Source organism: Chiloscyllium plagiosum, unplaced genomic scaffold, assembly GCF_037043375.1.
Source record: "Chiloscyllium plagiosum isolate Xiang-an unplaced genomic scaffold, Cpla_swu_hap1 HiC_scaffold_13, whole genome shotgun sequence".
NCBI lineage: Eukaryota > Metazoa > Chordata > Chondrichthyes > Orectolobiformes > Hemiscylliidae > Chiloscyllium > Chiloscyllium plagiosum.
In genome coordinates, this window is record NW_028270151.1 from 6,378,116 (window position 1) to 6,390,983 (window position 12,868).

Genomic DNA, 12,868 nt, shown 5'->3' on the forward strand with positions numbered 1-12,868 from the left:
CCAGGGTCCCAGGTTCAATTCCAGTCTTGGGTGACTGTCTGTTTAGAGTTTGCGCATTCTCCCCGTGTCTGCGTGGGTTTCCTCTGGATGCTTCCAGTTCCCTCCCACAGTCCAAAGATGTGCAGGTCAGGTGAATTGGCCATGCTGAACTGCTCATAGTATTAGGTGCATTAGTCAGAGGGAAATGGATCTGGGTGGGTTACTCTTTGGAGGGTTGGTGTGGACTTGTTGGGCCGAAGGGCCTGTTTCCACACTGTCGGGAATCTAATCTAATCAAATTTCACCGAATCCTGAGCTGAGATTTGAACTCCTGGTATCCAGGGTAATAACCTGGACTACTGAATGATAAACCCAGTGATAATACCATTGCTCCACTTGTCTCACCCCCTCCTCCTTTATAATTTTCTGTTCACTATAAAGTATCTTGCAATATACGGTAGTCACAGTTTACTTTAAATTTGTACATCACTGTAGGCCGCTGATTTTTCCACCAACCATAATGCACAGCTCCATCAGAAAATGTGCATGGGCTTTAGATACAGTAGAATAACCCTGTGATAGAATTATCCTTTTGAACATGACCTCAACATGACCTCAATTGCAGTGTATAAGCTTCCAAATTTTACTCATAGTTTATTTTCATGTCATGTTTTAAATTTTTTAATTAATTACATTTAATGAAAATTAAATTTCTGAACATAGTTTCTTTCAAAATGCTTGCTGCTGCACAGAGTTATCAACAAGAATTTATAAGGTGAAAGGGACAAGTTAGGAAAACTGCTGAACTCGACGAATATGTAGCTGAGCACTTCCAAATATGTTAGCAATCGCGTTTCATGACGGCCACTGACTAAACTAAAGGCGAAAAATGAAATCTACTTAGATAGAAACCGCTTAGGCATCATAATCTCCTGAATAGAACATCTTAATGTACTTAGGAGAATCTGGGAGGTATATAACGGTACCAAAAAAAATTGGGTCGCAGCGATACTAGGTGTAGACAGACTCTCAAATATTTTCACACGGTGGGAGGCTTTACAAAAAGAAGGCAACATGTGTGACATGGGAGCACTCGACAACCTGATAGCCAACACAGTTTACCTGCAAGCCAGGAAGAGTGTGGATGGCGATTTCAAGGAGATGAGAAAGAGGCGACAGAGTTTAGCTTTGCCAAGCCATCAGCAAAGTGCTTCAGTCAAACAAAATATTGATATTATCTACGAGAGTGTGTGTGAGAGACAGCCAATTGGCAAGAAGTTGTTTCATACGTTTACAGCAACTGTTCCAGAATATCAAGGTGCTGTGGAGTTTGTAAATGAAGTTACTGACTTTTATCTGGCAGAAGATGGGGTGAAGGACAATCTCAGGCAGAACATCGTCACTAACTTTCTAAAACCTGATTCGAAGAGCTATCTCTCCTTCCTCAGCCAGGATCTGGCCGATAAATGTAAAGATGCAACAGAAAAGGATTTTGAGGAACTCTTGCCGATGGCTCAGGCAGAAGTTAGAATGTTCCTTGCTGGACAACCTTTCCAGGACTTCCAAAACAGTCCGTTTTTCACCAAGTTCTTGCAGTGGAAAACATTTGAGCGACAGCCTATAACTGAGAAATACTTCTATCAGTTCAGGGTGTTGGGCAAGGGTGGATTTGGAGAGGTAAGAAGACTCCTGTTTTGAAGGGGAAGAATTTCCGAATACCCATTGGGAGGGAGGGTGAGCAAACCCACCCCCAGATCCTGACACTGAGGCCAAAACATCTCCCCCCTCCCACCCACCCCAGCCCCTAGGGAGTGGAGACTGGGGTTTCCAAAGAATCAAACTGCACTTGAAACGTTAACGCTTGTCAATCCCTCTCTCTCTCTCTCCACCGGTAATTACAGAGCCTCTCCAGTACTCCCTGCTCCTGTTTTAGGTTATCCAGCGTGTTTGATATTTTACTGTTGGTTTCGGGGTACCTGCAATTTCAAACCCCTCCTTCATCCCTCCCCCAACTGCATGGCCATTAGGCCAGCATTGGCCAGTCAGGGTAGCCAGATACCCCTCTACAATGCTGACCAGGGGATATCTGCAGTCTTTTACTGTTCAGTATTTTAAATCTTCCTTTGATATGATCTGAGGGTGGCATGGTGGCTCAGTGGTTAGCACTGCTGCCTTACAGTGCCAGGGTCCCGGGTTCAATCCCACCCTCAGACGACTGTCTGTGTGGAGTTTGCACATTCTCCCTGTGTCGGTGTGGGTTTCCTCCCACATTCCAAGATATGCAGGATAGGTGAATGGACTATGGGAAATGCAGGGTTATGGGGATAGGGTGGGTCTTCAGAGGGTCGGTGTAGACTCAATGGGCTGAATGGCCTTCTTCCACACTTTTGGGATTCTATTCTTCTTCTCTTTTCTAGTGGCCCCCTCCAAAGTGAGTTTCTTTCTCCTCCCTGGCAGCCCAGGACAGGGTCTTAGAGTAATACAGGGTGGAAACAGGCCCTTCAGCCCAAAATAGTCCATGCTGACCATGGTGCTCACTCAGCTAGCTCCAATTGTCTAAATTTGATCCATATCCCTGGGAACAACACTCTATGCATTTATCCTATCAATGCTCCTCATGATTTTATATACCTCAATAAGGTCACCGCTCATTGTTCCAATTAATAACATCCTATCCTGGCCAACCTCTCCCGATAACTCAGGTCTACTAGTCCGGCAACATTTTTGTAAATGTTCTTTGCACTCTTTCCAGTTTAACTATATTTTTCCTATAACATGATGACCAAAACTGTACAAAATACTCCAAGTGCGGCCTCACCAATGACTTATACAATTGTGACATAACATCCCAACTCCTATGCTCACTGCCTCAACCAATGAAGGCCAGTATGCTAAATACCTCCTTCACCACCCCAACAGGAGGATTGTTTGAACACCACATTGGTGAACCCCAGTCTTACAACCCAGAATCTCCCCACAGAAATCATGTATCCCTTGCTCCCAATGCGGTCTCCTCTACATTGGGGAGACAGGACACCTACTCTCAGAGCACTTCACAGGTCATTTCCGGGACACCCGCACCAACCAACCCCACCACCCTGTGGCCGAACATTTTAACTTCCCCTCTCACTCTGCCAAGGACATGCAGGTCCTTGGCCTCCTCCATCATCACTCGCTAACCACCCGAAGCCTGGAGAAAGAACATCTCATCTTCCACCTTGGGACCCTCCAACACACGGGATCAATGTGATTTCACCAATTTCCTCATTTCCCCTCTCTCACTTTATCCTAGTCCCAGCCTTCCAACTCAGCACAACCCTCATGAATTGTCCTATCTGTCCATCTTCCTTCCCATCTATCCGCTCCACCCTCCTCTCTGACCTATCACCATTACTCCAACCTCCATCCACCTATTGCACTCTCAGCTACCTTCCCCCCAGCCCCAGCCCCATCCCGCTCCCATTTATCTCACCACCCCCTCGGCTCATAGCCTCATTCCTGATGAAGGGCTTTTGCTCGAAACGTCGACTGTCCTGCTCCTTGGATGCTGCCTGACCTGCTGTGCTTTTCCAGCAACACACTCTCGACAAATTTATGAGGAGCATTGGGAGATAGGGAGAAATGTTTGCCTTCAGGAGGTAAGTCTGAAATTTGAGAGGGAGATGGTGGAATCAGAGGTAACAGCATTACAGTTGAATAAAGGCAACTACAGAGACATGAGGGAGGAGCTGACCAGGATTCATTGGGAGAGGAGCCTGGCAGGAAAGACAGTGGAACAACAATGGAAGGAGTTTCTGGGAGTAATTCAGGAGACCCAGCAGAGATTCATCCCGAGGAAAAGGAAGTATGGCACAGGAAGGATGAGGCAACCCCGGCTGACAAGGGAAGTCAGGGACAGCATAAAAGCAACAGAGAAAGCATATAATGTGGTGAAGGGCAGTGAGAAATTAGAGGATTAGACAAAGATGAACAGAGGGCAATGAAGAAAGAAATAAGGAGGGAGAAGATTAAATATGAGGTAAGTTAGTTGGTAATATTAGAAAAGATTGCAAGAGTTTCTTTAGATATATAAAGTGCAGAAAATGAGAGGCAAAAGTGGAAAATAGACCACTAGAAAATGCGATGAGGGAAGTAAGAAGACCATAAGACAAGAGAGCAGAAATTAGGCCATTCAGCCCATTGGGTCTGCTCCACCATTCAATCAGGGCCGATAGGTTTCTTAACCCCATTCTCCCGCTTTCTCCCCGTAACCCTTGATTCCTTGACAATCAAGAACCTACCTATCTCAGTCTTAAATACATTCAATGACCCGGCCTACACAGCCTTCTATGGAAATGAATTCCATAGATTCACCACTTTCTGAAGAAATTTCTTCTTATCTCCGTTCTAAAAGGTCTTCCCTTTACTCTAAGGCTAGTCTCGGGTCCTAGTCTCTCCTACCAATAGGGACATCTTACCAACATCCACTCTGTCCAGGCCATTCAGTATTCTGTAAGTTTCAATTAGATCCCCTCTCATCCTTCTAAACTCCATCAAGTATAGTCCCAGAGTCCTCAAATGCTCCTCATATGTTAAGTTTTTCATTCCAGGAGCCATTCTCATGAACCTCCTCTGAACCCGCTCCAGGGCCAGTACATCCTTCCTGAGATATGGGCCCAAAACTGCGCACAATACTCCAAATGTGGTCTGACCAGAGCCTTACAGAGCTTCAGAACCACATCCCTGCTTTTATATTCTCGTCCTCTTGACATGAATGCCAACCTTGCATTTGTCTTCCTAACGACAGGCTCAACCTGCAAGTTTACCTTAAGAGAATCCTGGGGCAGAACTCCCAAATCCCTTTGAACTACAGATTTCTTAATTTTCTCCCCATTTAGAAAATAGTCCATGCTGCTAGTCTTCCTATCAAAGTGCATGACCTCATACTTTCCCACGTTGTATTCCATCTGCCCCCTTTTTTGCCCACTCTCCTAAGCTGTCCAAATCCTTCTGCAGCTTCCCTACCTCCTCTGCCCCTTTGTATCATCTGCAAACTTAGCCCAAATGCCCCAGTTCCTTTATCTAGATCATTAATGTATAAAGTGAGAAGTTGTCCCAACACCGACCCTTGTGGAACACTAGTAGTCACCGGTTGCTATCCTGAGGGAGACCCTTTTATCCTCACTCTCTGCTTTCTGTCAGATAGCCAAGCTTCTATCCATGCCAGTATCTTGCCTCTAACACCGTGGGCCCTTACCTTACTCAGTAGCCTCCTGTCAACGGCCTTCTGGAAGTCCAGGTAGATAACATCCATTGGCTCTCCTTGGTCTAACCTGCTCATTACTTCCTCAAAGAATTCGAACAGATTTGTCAAGCATGACCTCCCCTTGATGAAACCATGCTGACTTTGCCCTATTTTACCATGCACTTCCAAGTATTCAGAAACCTCATCCTTCACAGTGGATTCTAGGTTCTAACCCATGACCGAGGCTAGGCTAATCAGTCTGTAGTTTTCCATCTTTTGCATTACTCCCTTTTTAAACAGGGGTGTCACGTTAGTGATCTTCCCGTTCTCTAGGACCCTACCTGATTCTAGCGATTCCTGAAAGATCACCACTAACGCCTCCACTACCTCTTCAGCTATCCCCCTTAGAATTCTGCAGTGTAGTCCATCTGGTCCAGATGAGTTATCCACTTTCAGGCCATTCAGTTTTTCTAGCACCTTCTCCTTGGTGATGGCCACCATAGCTGAAAATGTGTTGCTGGAAAAGTGCAGCCGGTCAGGCAGCATCCAAGGAGCAGGAGAATCGACGTTTCGGGCATGAGCCCTTCTTCTCCTGCTCCTTGGAAGCTGCCTGACCTGCTGCGCTTTTCCAGCAACACATTTTCAGCTCTGATCTCCAGCATCTGCAGCCCTCACTTTCTCCTGATGGCCACCGTACTCAACTCCGCCACTCACTCTCTTGAATTTTTGGGATCTTACTCATATCTTGATAGCGATGTCCCTGTCAGGCAGGGAGGAAGCAATAAGGTAAAGTAACTGTGGTTTACCACAGAAATAGCATCTCTTGTTAAGCAGAAGAAGGAGGCTTATGTGACGATGAGATGAGATGGTTCAGATGAGGCGATGGAGAGTTACAGATCAGCTCGGAAGGATTTAAAGAGAGAGTTCAGAAGAGCAAAGAGAGCAGTCTTTAGGAAATACAATAAAGGAGAACCCTAAAGCTTTCTATAGATATGTGAGAAATAAAAGGATGATTAGGGTAGAAATAGGGCCAGTTAAAGACAGAAGTGGGAAGTTGTATATGGATTCTGTGGAGATCGGAGAGGTGCTAAACAAGTATTTCTTATCAGTTTTCAGTCAGGAAAAGAATAATATTGTTGAGGAGAAGCATGAGATACGAGATATTAGACTAGAAAGGATTAAGATTAGTAAGGAACAGGTGTTACCAATTCTAGAAGGAATGAAAGTAGACAAGTCCCTTGGGCTGGATGGGATTTATCCGAGGATTCTCTGGGAAGCTTGGGAGGAGATGGAGGAGCCTTCGGCTTTGATCTTTGAGTTGTCGTTGTCTACAGGTTTAGTACCAGAGGACTGTTCAAGAAGGGCAGCAGAGATGACCCAGGTAATTATAGACCAGTGAGCCTTCCATCTATTGTAGGAAATGTTTTGGAAAGGATTATCAGAGATAGGATTATCTAGCAAGCAACAATTTGATTTCAGATAGTCAACATGGTTTCATCAAGGGCAGGTCATGTCTCACAAATCTCACTGAGGCTTTTGAGAAGGTGACCAAGCATGTGGATGAGGGCAGGGCAGTTGACGTGGTATACATGGACTTCAGTAAAGCCTTTGATAAGGTTCCACACGGTAGGCTGTTGGAGAAAATGCAGAGGCATGGCATTGAGGGTAATTTAGCAGTTTGGATTAGAAACTGGCTTTCTGAAAGAAGGCAGTGAGTGGTGGTTGATGGAAAATATTCAGCCTGGAGCCCGGTTACTAGTGGTGTGCAACAAGGATCTGTTTTGGAACCACTGCTGTTTGTCATTTTTATAAATGACTTAAACACAGGCATAGGTGGATGGGTTAGTAAGTTTACAGATGACAATAAAGTCGGTGGAGTAGTGGACAGTGTGGAAGAATGTTACAGGCTGCAGGGGGACTTGGATAAACTGCAGAATTGGACTGAGAGATGGCAAATGGAGTTCAATGCAGAAAAATGGGAGGTGATTCACTTTGGGAAGAATAACTGGACAGCAGAATACTGGGTCAATGGAAAGATTCTTGGTAGTGTGGGTGTGCAGAGGGATCTTGGAGTCCATGTACATAGATCCCTGAAAGTTGCCACCCAAGTGGATAGTGCTGTTAAGAAGGCATACGGTGTGTTAGGTTTCATTCGTAGAGGGATTGAGTTCCGGAGCCGCTATATCATGCTGCAACTATACAAAACGCTGGTGCAGCCACACTTGGAATATTGTGTACAGTTCTGGTCGCCCCATTACAGGAAGGATGTGGAAGCGTGGAAGAGGTGCAGAGGAGATTTTATCAGGATGTTACCAGGTCTGGAGGGAACACCGAAACGTCGATTCTCCTGTTCCCTGGATGCTGCCTGACCTGCTGCGCCTTTCCAGCAACACATTTCCAGGTCTGGAGGGAAGGTCTTATGAGGAAAGGCTGAGGGACTTAGGTCTGTTGTCATTGGAGAGGAGAAGGCTAAAAGGGGATTTAATAGACACATACAAGATGATCAGAGAATTAGATGGGGTAGACAGTGAAAGTCTTTTTCCTAGGATGATGACGTCATCTTGTACGAGGGGGGCTTAGCTATAAATTGGGATGTGCAGGTCAGGTGAATTGGCCATGCTAAATTTCCCATAGTGTTAGGTGCATTAGTCAGAGGGGGGTGGGTTACTCTTTGGAGGGTCGGTGTGGACTTGTTGGGCCGAAGGACTTGTTTCCACACTGTATGGAATCTAAATAAATTGCGAATTTATAGATTTAAGACAGATAGAACATAGAACATAGAACAGTACAGCCCACGATGTTGTGCCGACCACTGATCCTCATGTATGCACCCTCAAATTTCTGTGACCATATGCATGTCCAGTAGTCTCTTAAATGTCCCCAATGACTTTGCTTCCACAACTGCTGCTGGCAATGCATTCCATGCTCTCACAACTCTCTGTGTAAAGAACCCACCTCTGACATCCCCTCTATACTTTCCTCCAACCAGCTTAAAACTATGAGCCCTCATGTTAGTCATTTCTGCCCTGGGAAATAGTCTCTGGCTATCGACTCTATCTATGCCTCTCATTATCTTGCATACCTCAATTAGGTCTCCTCTCCTCCTCCTTTTCTCCAATGAAAAAAGTCCGAGCTCAGTCAACCTCTCTTCATAAGATAAGCCCTCCAGTCCAGGCAGCATCCTGGTAAACCTCCTCTGAACCCTCTCCAAAGCATCCACATCTTTTCTATAATAGGGCTACCAGAAATGGACCCAGTATTCTAAGTGCGGTCTAACCAAAGTTTTATAGAGCTGCAACAAGATCTCACGACTCTTAAACTCAATCCCCATGTTAATGAAAGCCATAACACCATATGCTTTCTTAACAACCCTGTTGTGGTTCTGTTCGCCGAGCTGGAAATTTTTGTTGCAAATGTTTCGGCCCCTGTCTAGGTGACATCCTCAGTGCCTGGGAGCCTCCTGTGAAGCGCTTCTGTGGTGTTTCCTCCGGCATTTATAGTGGCCTGTCCCTGCCGCTTCCGGTTGTCAGTTTCAGCTGTCCGCTGCAGTGGCCGGTATATTGGGTCCAGGTCGATGTGTTGGTTGATGGAGTTTGTGGATGAGTGCCAAGCTTCTAGGAATTCCCTGGCTGTTCTTTGTTTGGCTTGCCCTATAATAGTAGTGTTGTCCCAGTTGAATTCATGTTGCTTGTCGTCCACGTGAGTGGCTACTAAGGATAGCTGGTCGTGTCGTTTCATGGCTAGTTGATGTTCATGGATTCGGATCATTAGCTGTCTCCACAGCTAAGGTGGGGGGGGGGGGGGCGCAGAGATGAGTATGGTGGTAGAAGGCGCTAGAAAAACTGGAAGGTCTGAAGGTGGATAAATCACCTGGACCAAAAGGCCCCCCCCCCCACCTTAGCTGTGGAGACAGCTAATGATCCGAATACATGAACATCAACTAGCCACGAAACGACACGACCAGCTATCCTTAGTAGCCACTCACGTGGACGACAAGCAACATGAATTCAACTGGGACAACACTACTATTATAGGGCAAGCCAAACAAAGAACAGCCAGGGAATTCCTAGAAGCTTGGCACTCATCCACAAACTCCATCAACCAACACATCGACCTGGACCCAATATACCGGCCACTGCAGCGGACAGCTGAAACTGACAACCGGAGTCGTGAAGGAGATAGCTGAAGAGATAATGGAAGCTTTAGTAGCAAACTTTTAGGTATCACTGGAGGCAGGGAGGATTTTCCAGAGGAAAATCAATAATGTAATCCCCCTTGTTTAAAAAGGGCGTAAGGCAAAAGACAGGAAATTACAGGCTGCATAGTCTGACCTCAGTCATTAGAACATAGAACATAGCATTTCGAACGTTACAGCGCAGTACAGACCCTTCGGCCCTCGATGTTGCGCCAACCTGTGAAATTAATCTTATGCCCCTCTAACCTACACCATTCCAGTATTATCCATATATATGTCCAATGCCCATTTAAATGCCCCTAACATCGGCGAGTCTACTACTGTTGCAGTTAGGCTGTTCCATGCCCCTACTACTCTCTGAGTAAAGAAGTTACCCCTGATATCTGTCCTAAATCTATCACCCCTCAATTTAAATCTGTCCCCTCATGTTAGCCTTCACCATCCGAGGAAAAAAGGCTTTCACTGTCCACCCTATCTAACCCTCTAATTATCTTATATGTCTCAAGTAAGTCACCTCTCAACTTTCTTCTTTCCAATGAAAACAGCCTCAGCTCCCTCAGCCTTTCCTCATAAGACCTTCCTTCCATACCAGGCAATGACCTAGTAAATCTCCTCTGAACCTTTTCCAAAGCTTCCACATCCTTCCTATAATGCAGTGACCAGAACTGCACACAATACTCCAGGTGCAGCCTTATCAGTGTCTTGTACAGTTGAAGCATGACCTTGTGGCTCAGAACCTCAATCCCCCGACCAATAAACGCCAACTGACCATCTGCCTTCTTGACAACCCTATCAACCTGAGTGGCAACTTTCAGGGATTTATGCACCTGGACACCGAGATCTCTCTGTTTATCTACACTGCCAAGAATTTTACCATTAGCCCAGTAATCTGCATTCCTGTTACTTATTCTGAAGTGATCTACCTCACACTTTTCCACATTAAACTCCATTTGCCACTTCTCAGCCCAGCTCTGCATCTTGTCTATGTCCCTCTGTAACCCACAACATCCTTTGACACTATCCACAACTCTGCCTACCTTAGTGTCATCCGCAAATTTACTAACCCATCCTCCTACACCCATGTGTAAAAATGACAAACAGCAGTGACCCCAAAACAAATTCTTGCGGCACATCACTGGTAACTGAGCTCCAGAATGAACATTTCCCATCAACCACCACTCTCTGTCTTCTTTCAGCTAGCCAATTTCTGATCCAAACCGCTAACTCACCTTCAATCCCGAAACTCCTTATTTTGTACAATAGCCTAGATTAGATTAGATTCCCTACAGTATGGAAACAAGCCCTTCAGCCCAGCAAGTCCACACCGACCCTCTGAAGAGTAACCCACCCAAACCCATTCCCCTACATTTATCCTTGCCTTATGGGCAGCACGGTGGCTCAGTGGTTAGCACTGCTGCCTCACAGCACCAGGGTCCCAGGTTTGATTCCAGCCTCGGGCGACAGTCTGTGTGGAGTTTGCACATTCTTCCCGTGTCTGCGTGGGTTTCCTCCGGGTGCTCCGGTTTCCCTCCACAGTCCAAAGATGTGCAGGTTAGGGTGAATTTGCCATGCTAAATTGCCCATAGTGTTAGGTGCATTAGTCAGAGGGAAATGGGTCTGGGCAGGTTACTCTTCAGAGGGTCGATGTGGATTGGTTGGGCTGAAGGGCCTGTTTCCGCACTGTAGGGAATCTAATGCACCTAACTTACATATCCCTGAACACAATGGGCAATTTGGCATTGCCAATTCACCTGATCTGCACATCTTTGGACTGTGGTAGGAAACCGGAGCACCCGGAGGAAACCCATACAGACACAGGGAGAGTTTCCAAACTCCACACAGACAGTCGCCCGAGGTAGGATTGAACCCGGTTCTCTGGCGTTGAGCCACTGTGCAGCTCCAAGGTTCCTATTGTGTGGAACCTTATCAAATGCCTTACTGAAGTCCACATACACCACATCAACCACTTTACCTTCATTCACCTGCTTTGTCACCTTCTCGAAGAACTCAATAAGGTTAGTGAGGTACGACCTACCCTTCACAAACGGTGTTGACTCTCCCTAATCAAATTATTCCTTTCCAGATGATTATAAATCCTATCTCTTATAACCTTTTCCAACACCTTATCCACAACCGAAGTAAGGCTCACTGGCCTATAATTACTAGGGTAGTCCTGACTCCCCTTCTTAAACAAGGGAACAACATTTGTGATCCTGCAGTCTTCTGGCACTACTCCTGTCGACAGTAATGACATAAATATCAAAGCCAAAGGCTCTGCAATCTCCTCCGTGGCTTCCCAGAGAATCCGAGGATAAATCCCATCCGGCCCAGGGGACTGATCTATTTTCAGATCTTCCAAAATTGCTAAAACCTCCTTCTTGTCAACCTCAATCCCATCTAATCTTGAAGCCTGTATCTCTGTATTCTCACTAACATTGCCCTTTTCCAATGTGAATACTAATGAAAAGTATTCATTAAGTGCTTCCCTTATGTCGTCAGATTCCACACACAACTACTATCCACTACTATCTTTGATTGGCTCTAATCTTACTTTAGTCATTCTTTTATTCCTGATATCCTTGATCTTATCCACCAACAACTTCTCATGTCCCCTCCTGGCTCTTCTTAGCCCTCTCTTTCGATCTTTTCTGGCTAACTTATAACTCTCAAGCCTCCAATCTGAGCCTTCACGCCTCATCCTGACATGAGCCTTGTTCTTCCTCTTGACAAGAGCTTCACCCTCGATAAGTTTTCCTTTGAATCCTCCCACCTCCTACAGATGAAAGGGGTAGCCATGGGCACCCGCATGGGCCCCATCTGTGCCTGTCTCTTTGTCAGCTATGTGGAGCAATCCATCTTCCGTAGTTACACCGGCACCACTCCCCACCTTTTCCTCCGTTACATTGATGACTGCATCGGTGCCACCTCATGCTCCCACGAGGAGATTGAACAGTTCATCAACGTCACCAACACATTCCACCCCGACCTTAAATTCACCTGGACCATCTGCTCCTTGATCAGGTGCTAGTGAGAGAGGATGACCTTTGACACAGAACTTCTAAAGAAAAGATCAAGGATTGCACCTTATGCAAACGAATTGAAGACACCTAAGATGGCTCTTAAATCTTTAATCAAATATTAAAATATTTAGGAGGATGAGGGGAGATCTAATTCAAACTTACAAAGTACTGAGCGGCCTGGACAGAGTGGATGTTGGGAAGGTGTTACCATTGGTAGGAGAGACTAGGACCCGAGGGAACAGCCTTACAGTAAAGGGAAGGCCTTTTAGAATCGAGATAAAGAGAAACTTCTTCAGCCACAGGGTGGGGAATCTATGGAATTCACTGCCACAGAAGGCTGGGGAGGCCACGTCATTGAGTGTATTTAAGACAGAGATAGACAAGTTCTTGATTGCTAAGGGGATAAAAGGTTACAGAGAAAAAGTGGGAGAATGGGGTTGAAAAATCTAT

At 45.8% G+C, this 12,868-nt stretch overlaps 1 protein-coding gene across 1 annotated transcript in view; it reads left to right on the forward strand.

The window, feature by feature from the left end:
• The first annotated feature begins 1,003 nt into the window (after positions 1–1,003).
• grk7a (G protein-coupled receptor kinase 7a) overlaps positions 1,004–12,868 on the forward strand; it is a 38,491-nt gene continuing 26,626 nt past the window's right edge. Inside the window, exon 1 of the mRNA XM_043702798.2 lies at positions 1,004–1,656. Within this exon, the coding sequence (XP_043558733.1) occupies positions 1,054–1,656 (603 nt within the window). The 5' untranslated portion in view covers positions 1,004–1,053. The remainder of the gene's footprint in view (positions 1,657–12,868) is intronic.